The following is a 22668-nucleotide window of genomic DNA, read 5'->3' on the forward strand; positions in this document are numbered from 1 at the left end:
ACCTAGGGACATATTTACACAGTTATATCTGTCTTCTTAATTCAGCTGTTTTGACTTTAGTTACAACGTAAATGTTAAACTAATGAAACATATACTTCTTCCTTCTACTACTTAAATTAATGACAAATGAAATATTAATGAAGTCAACTGTGACATGACTAGAGCAAGCTGGAATTTCAATTGATGGTAAAAACAATCTTTTGTCAATCTTTAAAACATTGATTGTAACTGTAGGATGTCTATTTTCATTCTTTTTTTTAAATAGTTTTCGTTTTATCTTTGAGAAATGACTGAAATAAATTTTTTTTTAATCCAAACACTATACTGTTGGATGAATACATTGAAACATGAGAAGACGAGTTGGCGTATCTGAGATTGGCACCTTCCGGGAAGCACCTGAATGCAGCATTTGTCACGGCTTAGATCATCCGCTAAGTAGGGAGCATGCGCAGTAGATGATGATCTGGGAGTGTCTGAGCGGCTCGTTGGACGTGAATCCAACCCGCAGTCACTGAGCCCAGGAGCATCTGCCTGAACAATGAGCCGGCTGACTGGGAAGGAAATGGTTTGAAACGGAGATGAAGCGGCCGTCTGAGGAGTGTCGAGGTGATGGGATTGGATTGTGCGGCAGCAGTGATTTGCGGGATACATGTGTGGTGTAAATGACCTCTAACGGTAACAGGGAATTAGTCATTTCTAATACTTTGTTGTCTGCAGAGTCAATCCGGTTTACGGCTGATAGCTTTACACTGGCGGGCTTGTGTTTGCTTTATGATGAACTTCCACAGTATCTGTCTTTAAAATAGGCTCCGCATCTAAAGGCTGAACCACCTTAGTGTCTTAGTTTATTGATTAACATGAATATGTGATCATTGAATGGCCTGTAGTCTACTACATCTAACCAAAGTGCTTTTTCCTTCTTTATTCTAAAAAGAGGATTTTTTTTGTTCTTCACCTTTTTAAATTATTGCTGCATCTCCAGCTGCTTCTACTACAGAGGTGAGTTTCAATCACAGCAGATCACCTTTAAGATATAAGACACCACAGCATTGACTTTTAGTTTTAAGAGACTGGTGGCGCCAGCTGCTGGGTGTCATGAGTTGGCCATCTGTTGTGGGAACCTACTTAAACCTGCAAGCAGATTAACCAGCAGAAAAAGGTCCAAGGCATCAGTCAGGACGTTCTGTGTGCCTGAACTCAGCTGGTCTTCCTGGTGGAGGAGGAGGAGAAGGAGGAGGAGAAGGGATGCTGAGGGCCACTGTGTGCTCGGTGCAGGAGAGAGACGAGGAGCAGGAGGATGAGGGTGAAGAAGAGCTGAGGGATGGAGGGGTGCCTTTCTACGTGAACAGAGGAGGCCTCCCGGTGGATGAGGAGACTTGGGAGAGGATGTGGCGCCATGTGGCTCGAATACACCCCAATGGTGAAGCTTTGGGGAAGGAGGTCCGGCGTGCCACTGACCTGCCCAAGGTAAAATGGTTGAATATGAAAAGCCGCGGCTGATTAAAGATGGCAGGAGTAAGCGGTGCACTTCACACTGTTCACAGTGAAGGCTTGTGAACAGTGGAGAAGCAATTTACACCCATGTGTTGTGGGGAAATGTTGAGTTACAGTGTTACTATGCTCTCCCACATTGCTGATAGAAATACAGAAAGCCATGTGCCACTGAACCAACCCCAAATACTCCACTATAAATGATTATTTTTCCTCAATAGTTATTTTTTCCAGTTTCATCACTGTAGTAAAACACAATGGTTGTTTTGTTTACAGCACATTTGCACCATACAGATGTTTTGGACACAGAAGAATGGTACTTTTCATTCATTCCTCATGAGGGTGGTTAAAGAGGCCATTAAGATAACTCTTGCTGTTAGTTATGCTGAATAGAGAAGAGCATAGAGGTCACAACAAGACGACATTCTCTGGCTGCAATGAATATTGGGATTGTGTAATGCTAATGCAGTTGTTTTGATGCTCCGTCCCACAGATTCCAATACCGAGTGTGCCTACATACCAACCTACTACGACTATCCCACAGCGCCTGGAAGCCATACAGAAATACATCAGGGAATTGCAGTATCCTTTGACTAAGTTGGTACAACTGGCTGGTTAGTAAAACATGCCATTCATAGTAGGGAAATATATTCTGCACACTGATATTACTAAAATGGATGAATGATGTAAATTAATGCTTACAAACTACCTTTTATTAATCCCAGTGACCCACTGTTTTGATAAATATGGTATAACAGTATAAACTAGGCCACTGTGGATACTGTATTCTATATTAAGCTTGATTTCCAGTCAGAGCAGAGATTCATCCATAATTAACCAACAACCTATGAATATCACAAAGAGCTTTAAGTGGTTGTCTGTCCTCCCCGCCGCATGCAGCAGAGTTTTCTCCCAAAAGCAGTGTCACATTGCTTCGTTACGGCGCGACCTTAACTGTGTCCTCCAGGTACAATCACACGGGAACACAGTTTTTTGAAATTAAGAAGAGCCGGCCTCTTACTGCGTAAGCACATTTGTTTCTTTTATCCGACTGATCATCAGAGATAGACTCACAGAGCTCTGTGGCAGCAGTCACAGGGATGTCAGCGTTGGCGTTTCTTATGATTTATTTTGTGCTGCTAAAGCCTGATGTGTGTGGATCAGCTCTGGTTCAACCCAGAGCTCTATGAGTACAAACAACAGCAAGCAGCGGAGGCCTGGAACACAGTTTTCCAGACCTCGCTTTATTAGATTTAGTTGCACAAATTTTATTTCGCTGGCTCATGGAAAATGTTTGTCTTTGTCTGCATTAAAATCAATAAGCGTGTACATCATTCATTTGTTGTGCACTCAGTAGTGCACTAGTGTCTTATACCACAGATACCCAGTAAAAGTGTCACTCTTTTGTTCAATTGTTCTGCACAGGTTGATGGATATTGCTAAAGAGATGACACGGGAGGCGCTGCCAATCAAATGCCTGGAGGCGGTGATCCTGGGGATGTATCCTTACAGCGGAAGATCATGTTGCATGATACTTAATATGTTTTAATATCTTAAAAGTTGTATTGTTGTACGTTTCATTGCAATGCCTGTAGGGACTGACTATAATAATGAGGCCTGGTGTGTTTTTTGGCAGACTTTTGTTGCTCGAGACTCGATTCGGAGATCAAATTTCCTTGACCCACCTTCGCACAGTTACCTCACCAACAGCATGCCGGGTGTTGAGCGTTTCCCCCTCAGCTTTCAGTCTCAGTTCTCAGGGAACCACTTCCACCATATCGTGCTGGGAGTTCACAGCGGGGGACGCTTTGGAGCGCTGGGCATCAGCCGGAGGGAGGACCTGATGTTCAAGCCCCTGGAGTTCCGGACTCTGATGGATTTGGTGCAAGAGTATGAAGGATCCTACAGGGGCTACTGGCACACGCTGCGCAAGGTCAGGATCGGCCAGTACGTGTCCCATGACCCGCACAGCGTAGAGCAGATAGAATGGAAACATTCGATACTAGATGTGGACAAACTGACCAAGGAGGAGCTACGCAAGGAGCTGGAGAGACACACTCGAGACATGAGGCTGAAGGTAGAGCACAGTGGTATCTGGGGCAAACAGCAATCAGGGAATGTGTTCTGTAGGGGAGTTTTCATAAACATTGTGAATGATCGCATTGCAGAAAAATTGCAATATAACCATAGCTTTTAGCTTTTTCTTACTGTTTCTTAATAAACTTTTCTTCTGTATTCAAAAGGTAAAATTTTGCATCATCTAGTGACTGACACCAGTATAAGCTGATGCTCTTGCGGCACTAAAGGAAACTGAATCTGTCCGTCCTTCCTAACTGCTTATTAGGTTTTCTGTTGACGTGCTGTGTCTTCACGCACAGTGACACAGGGTTGACCTGCTATTTGAGGAGCGATTTCTCTCAAACGATGCTCTCTCATCACCTCTCACGCTAACATAATGATGGCAGCCTTGATGCTGAGGTCTGTGTATAATAAAACTAATGCGATGGCTTGACTCTGCTCTGCGGTGCTTCATGCATGGCCGGCTCAATCCATCAATAGCTGATCTTTTACAGTGACATCATCACATTAAAACTACAGACAGATTTCAGCTGCTGACATTGGGCCTCTCTCCCTGTACAGGGAGGACATAAGCATAGTTAGCTTAGCCCAGTTGGTGTTTTTTAAAAATGATTGAAATTCTGCTGTGAATTGTTTTTGCAGATAGGAAAGCCTGCACCGCCCTCTCCCACCAAAGACAGGAGAAACAGCATGGGTTCTCCCCTCAGAGGACCAAGCAGCCCCATACGCAGGATCAGCCGTGTTGAGAGACGGTATGATAGTCATGTGCTTCAGATACTTGGTTATTCACTAAAAATACAGGCACCATGTCCACTGATGTGAAATGTTTTTACTCACTGGAAAAAAGTCTGACTGTAGATGTCTCATGATCTAAGGCAAAAGAGTCTGAATTAGTCACAGTTTCCTTCTTATATGAATAAAACTTATTGTCTAGTCTCATATTACTGTTTGTTTTGTTGCAGTCCCTCCGGAGAGAAGAAGGTTTTGGAGCAAAAGTCATCTGCAGACATGAATGGATACCAGATTCGAGTCTGAAGAATTTTAGCTTGCTTGTAAAGTTACAAGGTACCACACACTTGTTTCATGGGGCCATTGATTTACTCTTCATTCTTTGTACAACACATTGGCCTATTCACAGGATGCAATGTTGAATAGGTCACCAGCAACTTTTCGTCTCAAAACAAACGCCTCATTCAGCTTCCATGTGTATGAGGCGTTTACTGGAGCTCTACTGTGGATAGTAATTGGTGCTGGCAATGTTCCCAAATTATAAAAAGGGGTCAAATGTGCAGTACTTTGTAAAATATTTTTAAATAACTGCGCAGTTTTGCTTATTCAACACAACGAGAAATATGACTTCCCTGATGCTGGGCAGGACTACCACTCAGTGTAATTGTGCTACTGGACATATCATAGGTTTATGTGGTGTTACGTTCAACAGAAGCTCTTAAGGCTCGTCTGCAATCTGTATCGTCATACTGTGAGTGTGCAAATACATGTAATGTCATTTTAAATCCACTTAGGCTCTGCTGGGCAGCAACTGCTTGTGTAGTGACTAGTTTGCAAACCACTACCCTCGTGCCTTGTATGAAAATTCAAAGAGAAGAAAAATACTTTTTTTTTTATATATCCAACCCATTAGTCTCATTGCATAACTAAACACAAAGCAGTGTAATCTCTGCTCCTCCAAAATACTGAAAATGAACGAAATAAATGGAGTTTTTTGACATCTAATATCCAGATGCTAGCATGTTTGGTATGCTATTTACCTTATTGAGATGTTAAGTGAATATTGGATTGAATACACAATATACTAAAGTGTATTCAAGAGTATAAAGGCATCTGTTGAGTGATAATGAGGAACAGGAGAACCTTTCACATGAACCAAGACAATTATCAAGGTGACACATGGCAACGCAGCTGACTGACCTCGTCTGCATTTAATGTAGATGTAAATTAAAGACAAGTCAGTTTATATGTACTGTATAACTGCTTTATATATACATCGTTTCTAACTTTTATTTGTAGCAATTTTATCCAATATTTCACTTGCCTTAAGTGGTATCCAAGCAACTGACTTCCATTTGAGGTGTAAAGAAGTTTGTTTACAGCACTTTTATCTGCATTTTGTATTTTTTTAAATTGGAAATTCTGTCATTTTATACTTCCTTCAGTGTTGGTGATCACCAGTGGACCACGTAATATTTTCCACAACCTGTTTTAAATATGTTGCCACAGTCAACATTTTTATGTGTACAGTACTGTAGGTGTTGTCCATTTTCATTTCAGTGCTCTGTAACACAATTGTTTTGTAACAAAAGACTTGATTTACAGGATCACAATAAAGGCTCACTTGGATTGTGGCAACACTGTTTTCTTATTCAATTCTGCCATAATAGGAATTTCTTATAAATTAATGGGTATGCATTTAATCTTCTGGCCCTTTTTTAAGCAGTCTGCATCCAAAAAAAACTCCAGAAACTCAGCGGCTAATCAGTAGGTATGCTGTAATAAGTTGTCAGGCAGGGAATGGTGCCAGTTTTCCATCAACCAATAATTCAAACTGAGCACAGGGTGTCCTCAGTTGAAGGGCATCTTTTGGCATCAAGGCAAATGATGCGGGCAGACTCAGGAGATCTCTTAACACTAACCGTTTACACAAAGGAAACTTAACTCCAGCAACTCCATAAATGGGAAGCCTGTGTGCAGCAAAACACACAAGAATTTAAACACTCATTCTGACCAAGTGGGACAATTTCAACATGTAGATCTCATTATATCTATTAACTCCTCAATGCATCTGAAATAGAAAAACTATTTGGACAAAAGTAAGCCTGACACTGTTTCCAGTTATCATTCCATATGTATATTGTTTAGGTGTGGCCAGTGCTGCAGTCATATAAATAATAGCTGTAGTATGCATGTGTTCTCATGATCAGGGATCCTGCTGTTTAATGGATCCCCAAGTGAATCTCACCACACAGCCATCAGCTAATACGGTAAAATACCTTCATGTTATTTAAGAGTGACGTGATTTGTACAAGTAAGCTCCTTAAAACAAATGGTTTGTAAATGTTGTGGAAGTTGCCTTGGTGAATTATGAAGAGATAAAAGTCATGATAAACAAATCCCTATCCTCCCATCCAGGGGATTCCAGATGTCAAACACTTTGTCCACCAGCGTTTGTAAGATATAAACAGAAGACATAATGACCTATATGGGGGGGGGGGGGACCTACTGACCTACTTAGCATGCATTTAATGCCACATGGTAAGTGAAGACACACACAATCCGATTCCTCTATACACTATAAGTCTTTAACTTATGGATGATGGTATTGTATGGCAAATATATTTACATAGTACTGTCAAGAAGTGTGGAGCGAGTGAAAGACGTCCTACTGATGGGACTCACCTTCGCAAATATTTTACAGTCCACACAAACACAAAGCTCTCTCACTGCGCTCCATCATGCATGAACACTCAACTATCTACATGAATTATTCATTCATGCATCAACCAGACACACCCACATACATCTTCGCCCTGACAGAGTACCTCAGTGTTTGTGAGATGGGGGGGAGGGAGCAAACGCCCGGGTCACAATCTCAACGCTAGACCAAGCAGGGTACACACAAAGCCAGACACCAACTGGGGGATTTACTGCTGGTGGATGCATTTAACTACTACATTATAAATCCAGGAAATAACTACACACTCTGAGGCCTGGAGGCAGACTTTGTGCTTTCTGTAATGTGTTAAAGAGCAAAAAGCACAAAAGGAGCCACAAATTAATGGAAAATATTTATTCAATATTTTTTGCCGTATGAAAAAATAGAACCGACTTATAATCAGAGATATTTAATTCTCATTTGAAAATAAATTAAAATGTGACTTGCTGTAAACAGCAAAATGAACAGGTCGGTGTATTATCACACCAATAAGAGTTAAAGCAATAACTTTCTTCATTTTTTCAATCAACTATTACATCATCAATATTAATAAGATTTGTCACATCTCAGCCATAGCTCTGCATTATAAAAAAACATGTGGAACAAGACTTAATATTGGCATCCATTATTTTTCCTGACTCTTTTGAACAGAAATATTAACTTCTATTAAGTTAGAAAATGATGATCCTGTGATGCCAGGAGTGAACTACGAGTAATGGTATTCATACTAACAAAAACAAAATGTGTACAGAGCAAGACCTGAATCATTTGAATGAAAATATGCTTATCCTCCGACATCTCTTTGAGTTCACCCAGTCTTTTCCATCATGCAGCATTCAGGTCCAGCTGGAATTTGGCCAGAAGACTGAGATGGTCAGAGGGGAATATGTGATTGGGAAGGCCCCTCATTGACCACACAACATCCTCCGATAGGAGGGAGAGAGAAGCAATCAGCTTCAGACCCTTACTCTCAAAGTCACCACAAGCTGAGAAATAAAACAACAAATAAGTTCTCTACAGTAGCAAATTAATTTAGAGACTTTGTGTCATGTCCTCATACCTTTTTGATCAGCGGTTAAGTGGTAGCGTCTTGGAGTGTAGAAGATGTAGTCGACAGTAGCTCCCACTTCAGAGTGCAGGGTCGTGACTTCTGGATTTCCAGAGCCTGGAAGGATGTGTGTGTAGACAGACTCCAGGTCTAACTGGTGACTGATAGTGGGTCTGAAACTAAGATACAATTTATGACAAAAAAAAGTCACATCTCAATTCCACCTAACAGCACCTATATCTTGTTGTTTTGCACCACACACATTTACCCTGGGTCATAGGTGACAAGCCAGATAGTTGACTCTGAATCATGATGCTAAACTGACCTTTTATCATAAGGCTGATTTTCCCTTGAAGCATCTGTACATAAAAAGACACATGACCCAGATATTCAAACCAATATGGTATGAAAATCAGATAATCATGTAAATGGTAGAATGGTAATAAATGATGTTGACTGTACCTGGTGTGTTGTCAGTCACACCTGGGATCAGCTCTAAGTCCAGAGGACGGACACATGTAGCTGGACAGAACCGCAGCTGCAGCAGGAAGTCATGGCTGTACTGATATTTCCCTGCACAAGAAGAACAAATGTAGGATAGGAAGTGAAGACAGGGAGAGGAAATGAAACAAAGAAGACAAAAATAACAGTAGGTACAAAGCATGCAACGGCTTCAAACACTGACCTGGTTTCTGACTCTGGCTCTCAAATGTCTCCTTGGCAGTCGTGTACTGGCAGTTGTCAGTGATTCCCAGACAGCTGGGCCACAGGGGAGCAAAAAGCCTGTGACCATAAACTCTGTGTGACATGTCCTCTTGACCAGATATCTGTTGGACAAGGATGTAACGTACATGGGTACATAAGTAATTCCTGCAAGCATCATGGCAGAAAAGCATCATCTCAGAGAAGCTAGATATATTTGCAGGCACTGATTATACTCACCATCCACGCTGGTAGACCCTGGAAGTAAAGCTCACCGGTGGTGATCAGCTGGTACAGAGGCATGTGGGGAACAGTGTTAAAGTCCCCACACAAAATAAGATTACAGTGTTCGCCTTTGGCCTTACAGGACTTGACCACGCTGTCAATTTCTGCCAGCATTATAGCTAGCTGAGCCAGCTTCACATCGCCCCTCCTGGGGTTGAACAGGAGATGAGTGTTGGCCACGCAGAGGGGTGGGCCCTTCGCTTTGACCTCTGACCCCCGGGTGACCACTGGCTGAAGCAACACAACAATGCCTACGTTGTGCCGGTCCAGCAGCTCCGTCTCAGGCCTGAAGAACTCCAGTGTGGTGACTGATATCTCAGAGAAGCAACTGCTACGATAGCAAGTAGCACAGCCGTCTGTCTTGGTCCCTGTGCGACGCTTGTACACACAGGTGTAGCCTGGAGCGACAACATGAAGACAATATATGTAATGTCTTGTCATAATATCCTCCAACATGACTGTTCCACTGTACTGTCTCCAACAACCTACCCATCTGAGACAGGAACGGAAACAGTTGTTCGTGGTAGTGGTTCTCCTGAACCTCTTGGAGACACAGAATCTACACACAGGATATAAGCAACTCATTAATGGACAATTTAAATTTCAGGGGTAAAAAAAGGCGAATCTGACTCACATCTGGAGCCCATTTCCGTATTTCCTCCAGTAATAGGCTGCACCGGTAGCTCCAGTCAAGCACCTCCAGGGGGCAGTGTATGTACAGCTCCTGGTTGGCCTCTAGTAGGTCCTGTGCAAGGATGTTGTAGGACATAACAGTGAAGTCCATCCAAGGCTTTGTGAATGGGAGAGGTATCAGGGCTGCAGAGGCACTCTCATCCACCTCCACCCATACTCTCCACATTACTGGGTGGAAAACAAACGCATACATACAATTCTATGCAACAGATGGGTATTAAATCATTGGTGAGTTTAGACAAATCTGTGAAAAAAAAATAAGATCCTCACCTTCAAATGGCACCGTCAGCTCTATTGGAGGGTAATAGCTCACTGCTGGAAACTGCCCCAGTAGGCACTGCACTTCTTCTGCCAGACCAGGTCCTGCAGGAAAGTGCCAGCCAGTTTGCATAGCATGTTCCCCGCTGAGTTTAAGGCGGGTGTCAGAGAGGAGGGAGGTAAATATTAGGTTAGAGCTTTCCCCACAATGCATTTCATCAGCAGCAGGAGCTATATATTCATCCCAGCACTCAGTTACTTCAGCTGTAAATTCAGCTGGAGTTATTGACTCTTCAATGCTCGGTATCTGTGTTTGTTCCCATACTGGACTGGTGGTTTCTTGTATGCTGGGCTCAGCAAGAGTTACTGACTCTTCTAGGCTTGGTATCGCTACTTTTTTCTGCACTGGACAGGTGGTTTGAGGTGGTTGAGTACTGTCATCTGTTTGCAGGCACTCTAAATGTGCCCTAAGTTCTTGCTCTGGGTTAATGTCCTCGTTTGGAAAAATACTTCCACCCTCTGTGTTTTGAAATGTTATTTCCTTTTCCTCTTGCTTGGGAGCTTCCACTTTGTCTTGTTGTGGCCCATTTCTGGTTTCTGCTTCCTGCTCCATCACCGCAGGTTGCACCTCACTCGTCTTTGAAGCGGCCTCATCCTGTGCTTCTTCATGCAGGACAGCCATCAGCTGTTCTTTGTCCGTGTCAGGTCTCATATGGTCTTCCTCTTCTGGGCTTGGTTCTTTCATCCTTTCTTTCGTTTCTCCCTTAGTCCCGCTGCTTGGGCTGAGCCACTGGTCCAGCAGGGTTGTCTGAGACTGGGTGAACTTTCTGGTTGTAACAGCACCACCATCCCACACTGCCGTGCCATTAACCACTTCAGGAGGGAGATCCTTCTTTGATGCCTCTGCAAAACAAGATTAATGTCAGGAAACAGTGATGCGTTTATACTAAACTGAATCATTAAGCCTGTGTAGCTAACTTTGCCAATGTTTATGACAACCAGTGTTCAATCCAACATATAAAACTTGTCTTACTGCACACAAACGACAGAGCAAAGCAATCACAGGTGGTGACGTCCTGACGTCATTAGACACGTGAAAAAAGTGGAGCTAAAAAAAAACAAAACAAACAAACAGGTGGAAGCTAACGCGTTACCACGAGCTAACGTTAGCTAAAGTGCACTCTCACACTGGAGAACAATGAGGAACGTGTCGTACCGAGCTTGTAATGAAATACAAGTTTAAGTCAACAACCAAACGCTGGCGCCACGGCTGTCAAGACTAACTGCTCAGTCAGCAGCGACCCACATTTAACATTAGCAGCCGTTAGCCCCCAGACACTAAGGTCAAACGCACACATACTTTTTCAAAGGTTGCTCAGTCGACACGACACGTTTGCAACACTTACTTGAGGCTCGACTGATCAGGTACCGTGATAACGGGTACAGCGCGTAAAACAACACACTGCCAATCATGTTTCTCTACCATAATCAGCGCATGCGCTTTCTGAAGTGCGTGTGAGACGTTATGGGTCAAGTTAAATGTCAGTGGTGTCGTTTCCTCGTCCTCATGGATGTGTTTTTGTTTTTTAAATGTTGTCTTAATCTGATTAAAAAAAACAAAAAACATTTAGCATTCTATAAAATAAGATAATATGAAAATGGTCAAAAGTGTATAAAAGTGTTAAACTATAATTTCACTACTATGTCATGCTGTACTTATAGTGTTTATCTTGGAGTTAATAAAACACATGATTGTAACCACGCTGGGCCATAAATTGTTAATATCCCTGCACATGACATGTTACCTGCAGGGTAGAATTACCTGCTGGACAGCCCAGGCCTATTTCATTTCACAGTGCTAGCCCTTACAGAACACACAGGAATAAATGAACAAATAACCCTGAAAACTGTATTCATTTTGTGTTAGGGAAATGGTTTCAAACAGGACATAGACTCTGACAGCAGGCAGCAATGTCGACACTGTCTTTTGAGTCCCTCTGCTTAAAAGACGATGATTGTCCTTCCCCTATTCAACCCCAAGGCACGGAGGATGAGTTTGACACAGACTTGGAGTGGGATGGTAAGTAAATAAAGTTAATTCTTGGTATAAGCTATTGTGCTGCTCTTTCTGTAAAGCTGTACATTCGTACTGTTAATTCATTATTGCTGTTACACGGTTGCTGTGACAGATACATCCATTACTTTATGTACAGACAAGGGCTCATATAGTAGTACTCATGCTGTATGGGTTGACCCATTTCCAGAAAAAGAGGAGAGCAAGAAGCAGACATCTATATCTGAACTGTACCTCCAGGCCTGCAGGCTGGTGGGTGTGGTGCCAGTCTCCTACTTTATACGAAACCTTGACTCCACAACCATGACCCTCAGCCACCATGGGCTAGGACCTTTGGGGTGCAAGGCACTTGCCATTGCTTTAGTGGTAAGTTTAAAATGCAAGTGTCATTGAGTGTGACTTTTTAAAATAGAACATTTCTGACAAGCTCTTTGTATTTAGTCTGATATGCATATCAACACTCTGGAAGTGGCAGACAATAACATTCAAGCTGAGGGAGCAAAATACCTTGTGGAGATGTTGAGGGCAAATTTCACCATCCAGCACCTGGTATGTTGAACCGCCAGTAGAGGGCACAAGTGCCTTTCAGGTGATATTTTACTTTTGACCTTTACAGTGTAGTAAACAGTATACTGTACCAGCATCTGTTTTGCTTTCAGGATTTGTCCAACAACTATCTGCAGTCTGCAGGAGCTGAGTGTGTGGCTAAAATCTTGCTGGACAACATTTCCTTAAAATCTATGAAACTTTCAGGTAATGAGCACATTAACAGCAACTGTACTGATAGTTGGGGGATACAAACCAACACAACCATTTCAAGCATCCATAATCAAGACAGTGAATCTCAACTAGCTCATGGTGCCTGTCAAGGTTGTGATCAAGATCAGTGAATTTAACAACAGCAGTAATTAGATTATTATTTTGTATATTTAAACATTTAATATTTCGTCCCTACAGGAAATGGATTTACAGATGATGATGCAAAATATTTTGCAGATGCTTTGTCGGTAAGTGATTAATGATCAGTTATCTAAACACATTTTAGTTGTGGTTTGTTATTAGGTAATGAATATTTGATTTCTTTTGCAATTATAATGTTGCTAACATGTTTACATTTAGACCAATTCCAGAATAAAGGAACTAGACCTGAGCCATAATGAGTTTTGTGGAAAAGGAGGGGAACATTTGGGCCAACTTCTGGGTACAGTAAAATATTTGTAGATGTGCCCAAATACACTGCTTTACTTGATGAACCAAGAAAAACACAAACACGAGAGCCTAGTCTTTTTCTCTGATTTTACCTTCCATGTCTATAGCAAACAATGAGGGTCTTGAGATGCTGGATCTTAGCTGGAACCATCTTAGAATGAAAGGGGCTGTGGCTTTTTGTGCCGGACTCAAGGTGTGTACTGTATAAGGAATTCATTTGTTCACTGGCTTGGTATATTCAACATCTGATCACATTCTCCACATTTAGGTGAATATGATGTTAAAACACCTCGACTTGTCATGGAACGGTTTTGGGAATGAGGGCGCCCTGGCCATGGGAGAGGCCCTAAAATTCAACAATACCCTGGTGCACCTCAACCTCAACAACAACCGCCTCACCAATGAGGGTGTAGGCATGCTGTGCAGGGGTCTTGAGTTCAATGACACACTCCGAGTCCTGCTGGTGGGTAGATGAGGTTATGTTACCCTAATATACATCATCAATATGGCTACAGATACATTTATTTTAAGGTGATGTTTTATTCTCTTCCACTCCTGTAGCTGGCTTACAATTCTTTAACAGTAGAGGGCGCTCTGGCCCTGGTTAATGTGGTGAAGAACACACCTAAAACTGCCTTGGAGGAGATCAACATATGTGTGAGTTACTGTGGCACTGTCTCATCAAATCATACCTGTCACTATGAAATGAAGTACAATTAATACACTATTAAGCTACTAAGTCATACCATCTGGTCTCCACCATCATAATTCTTTTCCCGCTTTACCAAGCAGAATGTGCTGGTAAATGAGACCTTTGTGCACCTCTTGGAGGTGACATGTCAGGAGCATCCTGGGCTGGATGTACAGTATGGAGGTGTAGGAGGCTTCATTGCTAAGAAGCCACCAAAACGTGTTGATCCAATGAAAGTCATCCAGGTCTGTTTGATCACATAATGAGAATCAGTAGTCCTAAAAGTCTGAAATGAATGGTTACATTCCACCATTTTGTATGAAAATGTTCATATTCATGTAAATATTTACTCACATATTACTTTAGTAAGACAGTCAAATGGTTCTTTCATTGTTTGGTTCAGCATGAATTTCATAAATGTCTTCTCCCAATGTTTTTAAAGGATTATTTGGATCAACGCAAGCTACGCCTGTGGGATTTCTTTCGGAACATTGACAAAGATGGCACCATGCGAGTCCCTGTTGCTGACTTCAGGAAGGCAGTGCAGGTTTCCAAATGCATTCAAATATTGACCTGTGCAGAGTCAGTGACATTTGCAGGACATACTGCACTGATGAATTTCACTGATAGAATACCATGAAATTGTCTTCTCATGCCCGATGAGCTCTCTCCTAGTCTACACTGACTTTTTCCTTCTGCTCTGTGAAACTATGATAGCAATCAAGTATTCCTTTGGATCGATACCAGATTGAGGAGCTCATTCATAGACTTGATCGCGACAGGACAGGAATGGTAGACTACAGGTGAGCATGTCTCCTACTGTTTGCTCATAGTCACAGATGGGCCTTCTAAAATGCTTCACAGAGTTGGCCTGTGATTTGTTAAGGTTTCTTATTGCAAAACATTGAGTAATGGTGTTTGTTTTACACAATGCTTTATCATTGTTTGAATGATGGCATAGTTAAACCATGTGTTTTAGTTAAGAGCTGGGAATTTGTCCAGATCTTCACCTTGAATGATGTTGTAAATGAGTGAATGTTTGTTTATGGCCCAGAGAGGAGCCTGTAGTAAATAGGTTGCAGTCCTGAAGTTTGGCTCTACAAAGCAGCTTTACATGGAGTTATCTGATGTTTCTTTGCAGGGGACTTGCAGACACAAGGAAACAGATGATGAGGGATCACCGTCGCCAGCTGAGGAAGGTTGAGTCCCGTCAGAAGAAAGAGAAGCAGAAGAGTGACCGCATCCTCAAGACCTTCCAGAGTGCTGTGGAGGCGGTAACACCGCGCAGCTCCATGGTCATATCTCCAGGAGGAGCCAAAGAGGATTCAAGTGGCCCTCAGCACTTCTCTGCCACCCCTCTAAGTTCATGGCACCACATTGTCATGTCCAACAGCAGTCGCTATTCTGTCACTAATATGAGCAATGAACATGTCCACCTGCCCATGTTAGGAGGCACCACACCTTACCGTCCCACCAGTTCCCCAGCTATGCGCTCCTACTCCCAGCCAAACCTGCTGGATGACTCCCCTTGCTCTGCTCCAGGCAAATCCATTTCTGCCCAGGGTATACACTCCGATCCAGAGATGGGCCACAGCAAGCTAAGCCCCACTGCTAACCACCTGACCCGGTCCAGACCTGCTCTTAATGCCAAGCAGCCAGAGGTTAAAGCCAAAACCAAGAAAGTAAAGAAAAAGAAAACTGCAAAACGCGTGGATAAAGGCTCAAAGAATTCTACGCAAACTGTCAAGTGACTGTCAAACTTTGTAATGCTATAAAATGTTATGATTCTTTTTGACATTGTTGGCTTCTTTGTTACACGGTTACTTAATAAAGATGCATTTTGATTATGTATCTTGCTTCTAATCTCTCACTTATGTGCATCAGCATTTGTCTCCTAATCAACAATTCATTCAGTTTGCTACTGAATGAGATGTCCCATCTGGGGAAACAAAACATTTCATAACACCTAGGAACTCTGTCAGATAGTAGACCCACCCATCGTCATTTTATGAATTCTGATCCATACCTAAACATTGAAAGATCATTTCAAACAAACGTCAGAGTATTTCATTTCTGTTTGCTGACATTAAGTATTATATCTTGGTATGTGCCTTTGCTAACAATGCTGTGAACTAGGACAGGTGCTGCAACCTGCAAGATGTTGGAAGTGGCTATATAAGCCCCTAAAGATTGAGCTATCTCAGTCATTAACCCTGACTGCGGCAGAATGATCTGCACTCTGTATTTCTTAGCACTACTGAGCTCCACGATGGCCTGGGGGGTATGTATGGCATGACTTAGATCTACTGATAAATCTTTATTCCTTGAGGCTCTTCCTACATTAAAGGTAAGCTGATATGTTCATGTGAACCTTTGTTTTTCAGCGAGTAGGCCTGTGGAGCGAGGGGAGGAATGAGACAGGAGGTGGAAGTGGGGACAGGTGCACTTGTGATGCCTTCTTGCCAAGCTCTACCTTTCCTATCAAAGACCTGGTGGTGGTAGAGCAGACAGTTGTGGAGATCTCACACAAACTGGAGCTGGAGATGGGCAAGGTACTCAGGCATATTAAAGGCATGCTCAATAGGCGATGACATATTGAGCATATATTTTGACAGACCAAAAAATGTGTAAAATATATTTATTTTTTCAGCTGGAAGACTACGAGACCAAGCTGACAGCCTATGCAGAAAAGATAATAAAGCTGACAGTAGAAATTGAAAAAATGGAGAAGAATCCTGATGCTTACAATGATGCCGACAAGGATGAGGTGAAGGTGGAGATTAAACAAGTGGAAGCTCTGATTAAAGAGCTGCAGCTCTCCATCAATGGCTCCACCACTGTCTTTAAGTCTCTGCACGTACAGGTAAGTCCTGCTGATGGCAGTCGCCATATGAGTCAGATAGACATAATGCCAATCCACTGGCAAACACGTGTTTTCCCTCTCAGATCACAGCCATGGTGGTCACCCTGAACAGGCTGGAGAAGACCTACGACAAGAATGTGGTTCTGGTGACGCGGCGGGAGTACATCAAAGTGCAGCTGCAACTAGAGGAGTGCGAGAGACGCCACCAGGAGCTTTTCAACCCCAACATTGGTAAGTTTATTCACACTAATAGCCACATCTAAATGTAAGCCCCATTTGGAGTCATTTAACTAACCTTTCCTCTCTCTCTGCAGGGTCTTGTGCACATACAGGTATCATCAAGATCAGCAAACCCATTGTAAGCCAACTGAATGCTCACCTTAATGCTGGCTACAAATATGGAGGCTGGGGAAAAGATTCAAAGCCTCTTCCCGACAGAGAATCTATGTATTGGTACTCTGGGTACACTAGTGGCTCCATTGTTGACATTAGGTTCTACACTAACTACAAGAACCTCATTTTGAGAAACCAGTTCCAGCATTACAACTTACACAGCAGCTGGTATGGTACAGGGAACAATTTCATCATCCGTGACAACACTCTATATTATCAGATCAAAAACCCGTTTGGGTTGGCCAAACTGAATTTCACCACCATGAAATATGAGTCCAGGGTAATTCCTAGGGCTAGCAGCAGATTCTCCTACACTAACTCTCCCAATCAGAATTTTGACTTTGCTGCTGATGAAACCGGCCTGTGGGTGACCTATGCTACAGAGGTGTCCGGTGGCCGGATGGTCATTGCTAAAATAGACGAGCCTTCTTTTGGGGTTGTGGAGGAATGGCAGACTAGTGTCTATAAACCAGGTGTGAGCAATGCTTTCATGGTGTGTGGCGTTCTGTATGCTGTCAGAACAGTTGACATTCAAACGGAAGAGATATTTTATAAGTATGACACCAAAACCAAGCAGGAGCGCTACATTAGTGTTCCCTTTGAGAGGTTCCAGGATAAGTTTTCCAACCTGGACTATAATCCCACTGACCAGAAGCTCTACATGTACAATGACGGCTACTATGTTAACTACCATCTGTGGTTTAACCACACAGCTAAAGCCACTGTGGAACCACCATTTGCCCTGATCTAAATCATTATCTGTGTCTCCAGTTTTATGAATGAAGCAATCATTATCTTTCTTTCTCTCTTTTCCTTCTCCTTGATCACTAATAAATGATCTTGAGCATTACAAAAAAGTGTCGAGTGTGTTCTTGTGCAAATTCTCATAAAAAGAGTGCATTATTTTCTATATGACTAATTTCTAATGAGAGTACAGATACTATTAATTCACCTCACTACTTTAACCCATTAATTCTAGTGCCTGACACACCCCACTACTTATGGTTTATTTACATTTGTAATAGTTTCTGACATTGAAAGGAAGTATACATGCAGAACTGGATTCTGATTTATAATGAAAAAAATACACTTTAAAGGCCTGTTTTCCCATTTCCTTGATCTAAACATGCCTAGTAGGTCCCTTAGACATCCACACAAAAGGAGGAATGTATTGCCATATTATATGAGCAATTATGCATGTTATGTACATGACATTAGATTGGAAATGTTGCATTGCAGGATCAATTGAGCAATTTCTGGATGTAGAAAAGCTGACGCTAGTCTACATTGCTGGCTTAAAAATGCACAAAAGATGTCGAATATTTTAAGATTAGTTTAAAAGATAATGCTAAACAGAATTTAATTTGTATAAAATAGCAGCTGATGGTGGATGAATAATGTCTGGAAGCTAAACTGAATTTCTGTTGGTTCTGTTGTTTGTGTGAGAACCTTTCTCAATAGGCTACAGAAATCTAATATCAAATTTTCTTCATCGGATTTGTGAATAAAAAATATATCCTAAAAAACCTAAAAAATGAAAATGTCATGGATGTATTACGTAGCACATGTGGTGTGTTTGCTCATCTATATCCCACAAGTAAAACAAATAAATACCCTGTAGTACCACTGGGTAGTTCTACGCCTAAAGTCAGCTCTGCTCTTCTCTCCACTGCTGCTGCATGTTGATCCCGCTCTCCCTGGTCGAGGTACTCTATGTGGCATGTGCTAAGTTTTGACAATATCATTTTGTTTTTGTAAACATTGTATTCTTAGAATCTTAAGTCTCAAGTCTTAAAATATATTCCTGACCGACATCCCAAAAACCATTTAGTGAACTCTCAGAGAGGGAGAAGACTGCAGTGAACTAGCAGAAATACTATACATAAACTGATTGTTAATTTAGGTGTTGTAGTCTGCATTAATTTACTTTCATTTCATGATCAAATCGAAGACTTATTTCCATTGTAGAGTGGGATGTACATTTTCTGCCCTTCTTCTATGTCTGCAACAGTAATGTTGTCAAGCCTGCATACAGCCTGTGGTACTACCCAGATAGACGGATGACAAATTAAAAGAAAAACTAAATAAAGTGTCTTAGTAAAATGTTGGGCTATTACATGCTGCCAGAATGGCTTCAATGCACCTTGGCATAAATTCTTCATATCTGAAGTGTACCGGAGATATTCTACCATAGCTGTTCAAGCACTTGTCACATACAAAAAGTACATGGTGTTAGTTACATGTAAGAGTCCCAGTAAGATGTTCCAGTGAGTAAGCTATTGTGAAAAAGGCCTGTTGAGTTCTAGTGACTGTGAACCACAGCATGTATAATTCGCAGAATTTTCATACTCATCAAACTATTTAGTGACCTCTCATGCGCTGTATGGAAGCAACTGCATTCATCCTGTGTCTTAATTAGTAGATTTGTCACCTGCACATTTAGACACAGACTAAACTTCTCAATTACATCATATTTTAACTCCTTTGTTAATTCAAATGGAAACCATAAAAACTTGTTTGATTCCAGATTCAGTTTTTAATGTTTGTTTTACATAGCAGAGGTTCAATTTTACAATTTCATGTCTACAACTGTCATACCTGCAAATCTTTCTCTCTACAAGTGTATCTTTCCTTTAAGTATTGCTACTGAAGTGAGTAAAAATTGGACATGTAGTGCATTGTGATTTCCTGCAGTTTGAGTCAGCATTTCCCTCAAAAGCTTTTCCTCTGTGGCACAATATCTTCTTCTGGTGAACCACCAGTCAAAAGCACAACCCAAATCACATGCATAAGATTATGCAATTAACCATGTGTATGAGGAAGCAATACAAAGAAGCAATTTGATCCTTTCATTTACAATACAGTGAGAACTGACCTCTAAGATAATTACTATACAAACAAATATGATCTGTCTATTTGGATTAGATTAAATATAATTAAATTATACACCCTGAAACAATGTCTGCCTGTGAATGTGATGACCTTTTTCTACTGTATAACACGTGCAACGCTCAGCTAACAGGCCATAAACGTACCAAGGTGCTGCCAGAATCCACTACATATGGCATTTTTCTCATCCACATCCCATGCTCAGATCAAACCTGACGTGGTAGCAAACAAGGACAATGCCTATCATAAACTAATAACTTTGGGAAGAAAAAAGCTGGCTGTGATGATGTGATAAGAATTGTCTTTAAAACCCCTATGACCAGGCCACCAAGAAGACACTTGAAAGGTAACCCGAGACACGATGCTGCCAATTCTGCTGTTGCTTCTTTCAGCCCTTAGCCCTGCTTTGGCCTGGATTGTAAGTGACACTCATTTTCTGTTAAAACATGCAGGTGGTTATAATCAACTTTAATGATGGTATTTTTTTTCAGCCAGTGGAGGACTGGGAGTCTGGTAATGTGACTGCATCAGTGGGTGAGTCAGGTCAGTGTGTTTGTCATGTGTATCTGCCTGAAACCACCTTCCCTGCCGACCGGGTTGAGCACATGCAACAAGTCAGCAAGGATCTAATCCTGGAAGTGGAAATTCAAATGAACAAGGTGCAGTAACATATTAAGACTTTTAAATCCTGATTGTTCCACAGCATTTATACATTAAAATATAGATTTTGATTTTTCACTCTTTCAGATAGTGAGCTATGAGGGTAAGTTGGAGGTCTACTTGAAAGATCTTAAGGACCTGACGGTGAGAGTGGCCATGCTGGAGAGCAGTGCCGACAATTACATCAAACTGGACTTTGAGCTGCTCAGGATTGAGCTCAGAGAGTTTGAGGCTCTGGTGTCTCAGCTCAAAGACTCCCTCAATTCCTCCTTGCCCCTGTTTGACAGTCTGTATATTGAGGTAAAAGAGACATTGTTTTAACCTACCTGCAAATGGCATGGCTTTCTTCATAATCAGAATATCAGATTTAAATTTGATTCATGTGTTTATTCCCAGATCCGCAACATGACTCTCATTGTGAACCAACTGGAGACTTATGACAAGAGCAACCTGGAAGTGATCCGTATTGAGTTCGCCAAGCTGCAGAAGAAGCTGGAGGAGTGCCAGAAGGAGCAGGAGTTCATCAAGCCAGATATTGGTAAGACAACAAGTCAGAAGATTGTGGACAATGGTTAAAAATCCGATTTTGCCAGCCAAAGTCAACATTTTTCTTTTCTTTCCAGGCAACTGCAATCACACAGGAATCATGAGCATCAGCAAGCCAATGGTGGTCCAACTGAATGCTCATTTGAATGCCGGTTTTCAGTATGGGGGTTGGGGTAAAGACTCCAAACCTGTGAGAGGCTATGAATCAATGTACTTCTATGGTGCATACAGCGGTCCGTATGTGTATGACTTCTATTTGTACTCTAACTATGAAAACCTCATTCTGAGGTCCGCATTCAAAACCCATGACTTACCAAACGGGTGGGAGGGTACCGGAAACAATTACATTGTTCACGGTAACACCATATATTACCAGCACAACACACCTTTGAGTATGACCAAACTGAATCTGACCAGTTCCAAATATGACTACAGAGTGATCTCATCTGCTAGCACAAAATTCTCATACAGTTACTCAGGTAATCAGAACATTGACTTTGCAGCTGATGAAAATGGTTTGTGGGTAATGTATGCTTCAGAGGAGAGCAAAGGCAAAATCATCCTTGCTAAAGTAGATGAGAAATCTTTTGGCATCGAGGATGAGTGGAACACTGGTGTGTTCAAGCAGTTAGCTGGCAATGCTTTCATGACATGTGGAGTCATGTATGCCACCAGGTCAGTGGATCTGACCACAGAAGAGATCTTTTATGCGTTCGACACTAAGACCGGGGAGGAGAGACACCTCAACATTCCCTTCCAGAAGTTCCAAGAGAAATACACAAACCTGGACTACAATCCCACTGACCAGAAGCTCTACATGTACAACAATGGCTACTATGTGTCCTACAATGTGAGGTTTGACAAAGAATGATCCCTCCTCTTTTTGATCTACTGTATTGTGATTGATATGATTAATCTGTATCTACTCACTTTGTCACTGGAGCTCTATAAGGCTATGTACTGTAACACATAGACCTTTAAACTGTATTTTCCAGAATAAAATCAAACTGAAGCATTCAAAATGTGTTTTTTAATTAACTTTTCATGCAAATAAATAATACTATTACAAAATTACTGATACATAGAATAAGGGGGGGACGTACAATTAAAGGTTAATTCCAGATAATAAAATAGTGTTAAATTATAAATGAATGAAAGTTAGATCCTGTGTGTTCAATCCAATATAGCATCAATGAAGTTGTTGTGTAACATTCAGTTAGTAGAGCTGGCGACCCATATACAGAGTTGCTGCAGCGGCCCAGGTTCTAATCCGACCTGTGGCCCTTCGCAGTGTGTCATCCCCCCTCTCTCTACCCACCTTTCCTGTCTATCTTTG

General features: G+C 41.8%; 5 protein-coding genes across 7 annotated transcripts; 4 read left to right on the forward strand and 1 right to left on the reverse strand.

Annotated features, from left to right (window-relative positions):
- Positions 1–453: 453 nt before the first annotated feature.
- Positions 454–5937, forward strand: vash1 (vasohibin 1). Of its 2 annotated transcripts, none has more exons than XM_051396182.1 (8): positions 454–675; positions 983–1467; positions 1985–2073; positions 2459–2515; positions 2917–2991; positions 3187–3568; positions 4213–4322; positions 4533–5937. In XM_051396182.1, the coding sequence occupies exons 2-8, from the start codon at positions 1246–1248 to the stop codon at positions 4603–4605; spliced, it is 1008 nt and encodes a 335-aa protein (XP_051252142.1). In that variant the 5' UTR covers positions 454–675; positions 983–1245; the 3' UTR covers positions 4606–5937. The 2 variants fall into 2 exon arrangements, with proteins under 2 accessions (XP_051252142.1, XP_051252143.1); XM_051396183.1 differs by having other exon boundaries at positions 455–606.
- Positions 5938–7360: 1423 nt separating this feature from the next.
- Positions 7361–11509, reverse strand: angel1 (angel homolog 1 (Drosophila)). Of its 2 annotated transcripts, none has more exons than XM_051396174.1 (10): positions 11414–11509; positions 10020–10910; positions 9691–9917; positions 9546–9615; positions 9012–9454; positions 8755–8896; positions 8532–8642; positions 8395–8428; positions 8082–8248; positions 7361–8007 (listed from the first exon to the last, which is right to left on the reverse strand). In XM_051396174.1, exons 1-10 carry the CDS (start codon positions 11478–11480, stop codon positions 7847–7849), a joined length of 2313 nt encoding a protein of 770 aa, XP_051252134.1. In that variant the 5' UTR covers positions 11481–11509; the 3' UTR covers positions 7361–7846. The 2 variants fall into 2 exon arrangements, with proteins under 2 accessions (XP_051252134.1, XP_051252135.1); XM_051396175.1 differs by lacking the exon at positions 11414–11509 and adding an exon at positions 11041–11091.
- A 469-nt stretch (positions 11510–11978) lies between these two features.
- Positions 11979–15830, forward strand: LOC127361505 (leucine-rich repeat-containing protein 74A). The gene is made up of 13 exons (XM_051396185.1): positions 11979–12087; positions 12272–12447; positions 12523–12630; positions 12741–12834; positions 13039–13088; positions 13201–13282; positions 13398–13483; positions 13559–13753; positions 13852–13947; positions 14083–14226; positions 14424–14528; positions 14699–14784; positions 15123–15830. Exons 1-13 carry the CDS (start codon positions 11979–11981, stop codon positions 15730–15732), a joined length of 1941 nt encoding a protein of 646 aa, XP_051252145.1. The 3' UTR covers positions 15733–15830.
- Positions 15831–16207: 377 nt separating this feature from the next.
- olfm4.1 (olfactomedin 4, tandem duplicate 1) lies at positions 16208–18086 on the forward strand. The gene is made up of 5 exons (XM_051396179.1): positions 16208–16262; positions 16366–16533; positions 16632–16844; positions 16928–17075; positions 17159–18086. The coding sequence occupies exons 1-5, from the start codon at positions 16209–16211 to the stop codon at positions 17986–17988; spliced, it is 1413 nt and encodes a 470-aa protein (XP_051252139.1). The 5' UTR covers position 16208; the 3' UTR covers positions 17989–18086.
- A 2393-nt stretch (positions 18087–20479) lies between these two features.
- LOC127361501 (olfactomedin-4-like) lies at positions 20480–22338 on the forward strand. The gene is made up of 5 exons (XM_051396181.1): positions 20480–20544; positions 20618–20785; positions 20874–21086; positions 21183–21324; positions 21410–22338. Exons 1-5 carry the CDS (start codon positions 20488–20490, stop codon positions 22201–22203), a joined length of 1374 nt encoding a protein of 457 aa, XP_051252141.1. The 5' UTR covers positions 20480–20487; the 3' UTR covers positions 22204–22338.
- The last annotated feature ends 330 nt before the right edge of the window (positions 22339–22668 follow it).

Source organism: Dicentrarchus labrax, unplaced genomic scaffold (genome assembly GCF_905237075.1).
Source record: "Dicentrarchus labrax unplaced genomic scaffold, dlabrax2021, whole genome shotgun sequence".
In the NCBI taxonomy this organism is placed as follows: Eukaryota; Metazoa; Chordata; class Actinopteri; family Moronidae; genus Dicentrarchus; species Dicentrarchus labrax.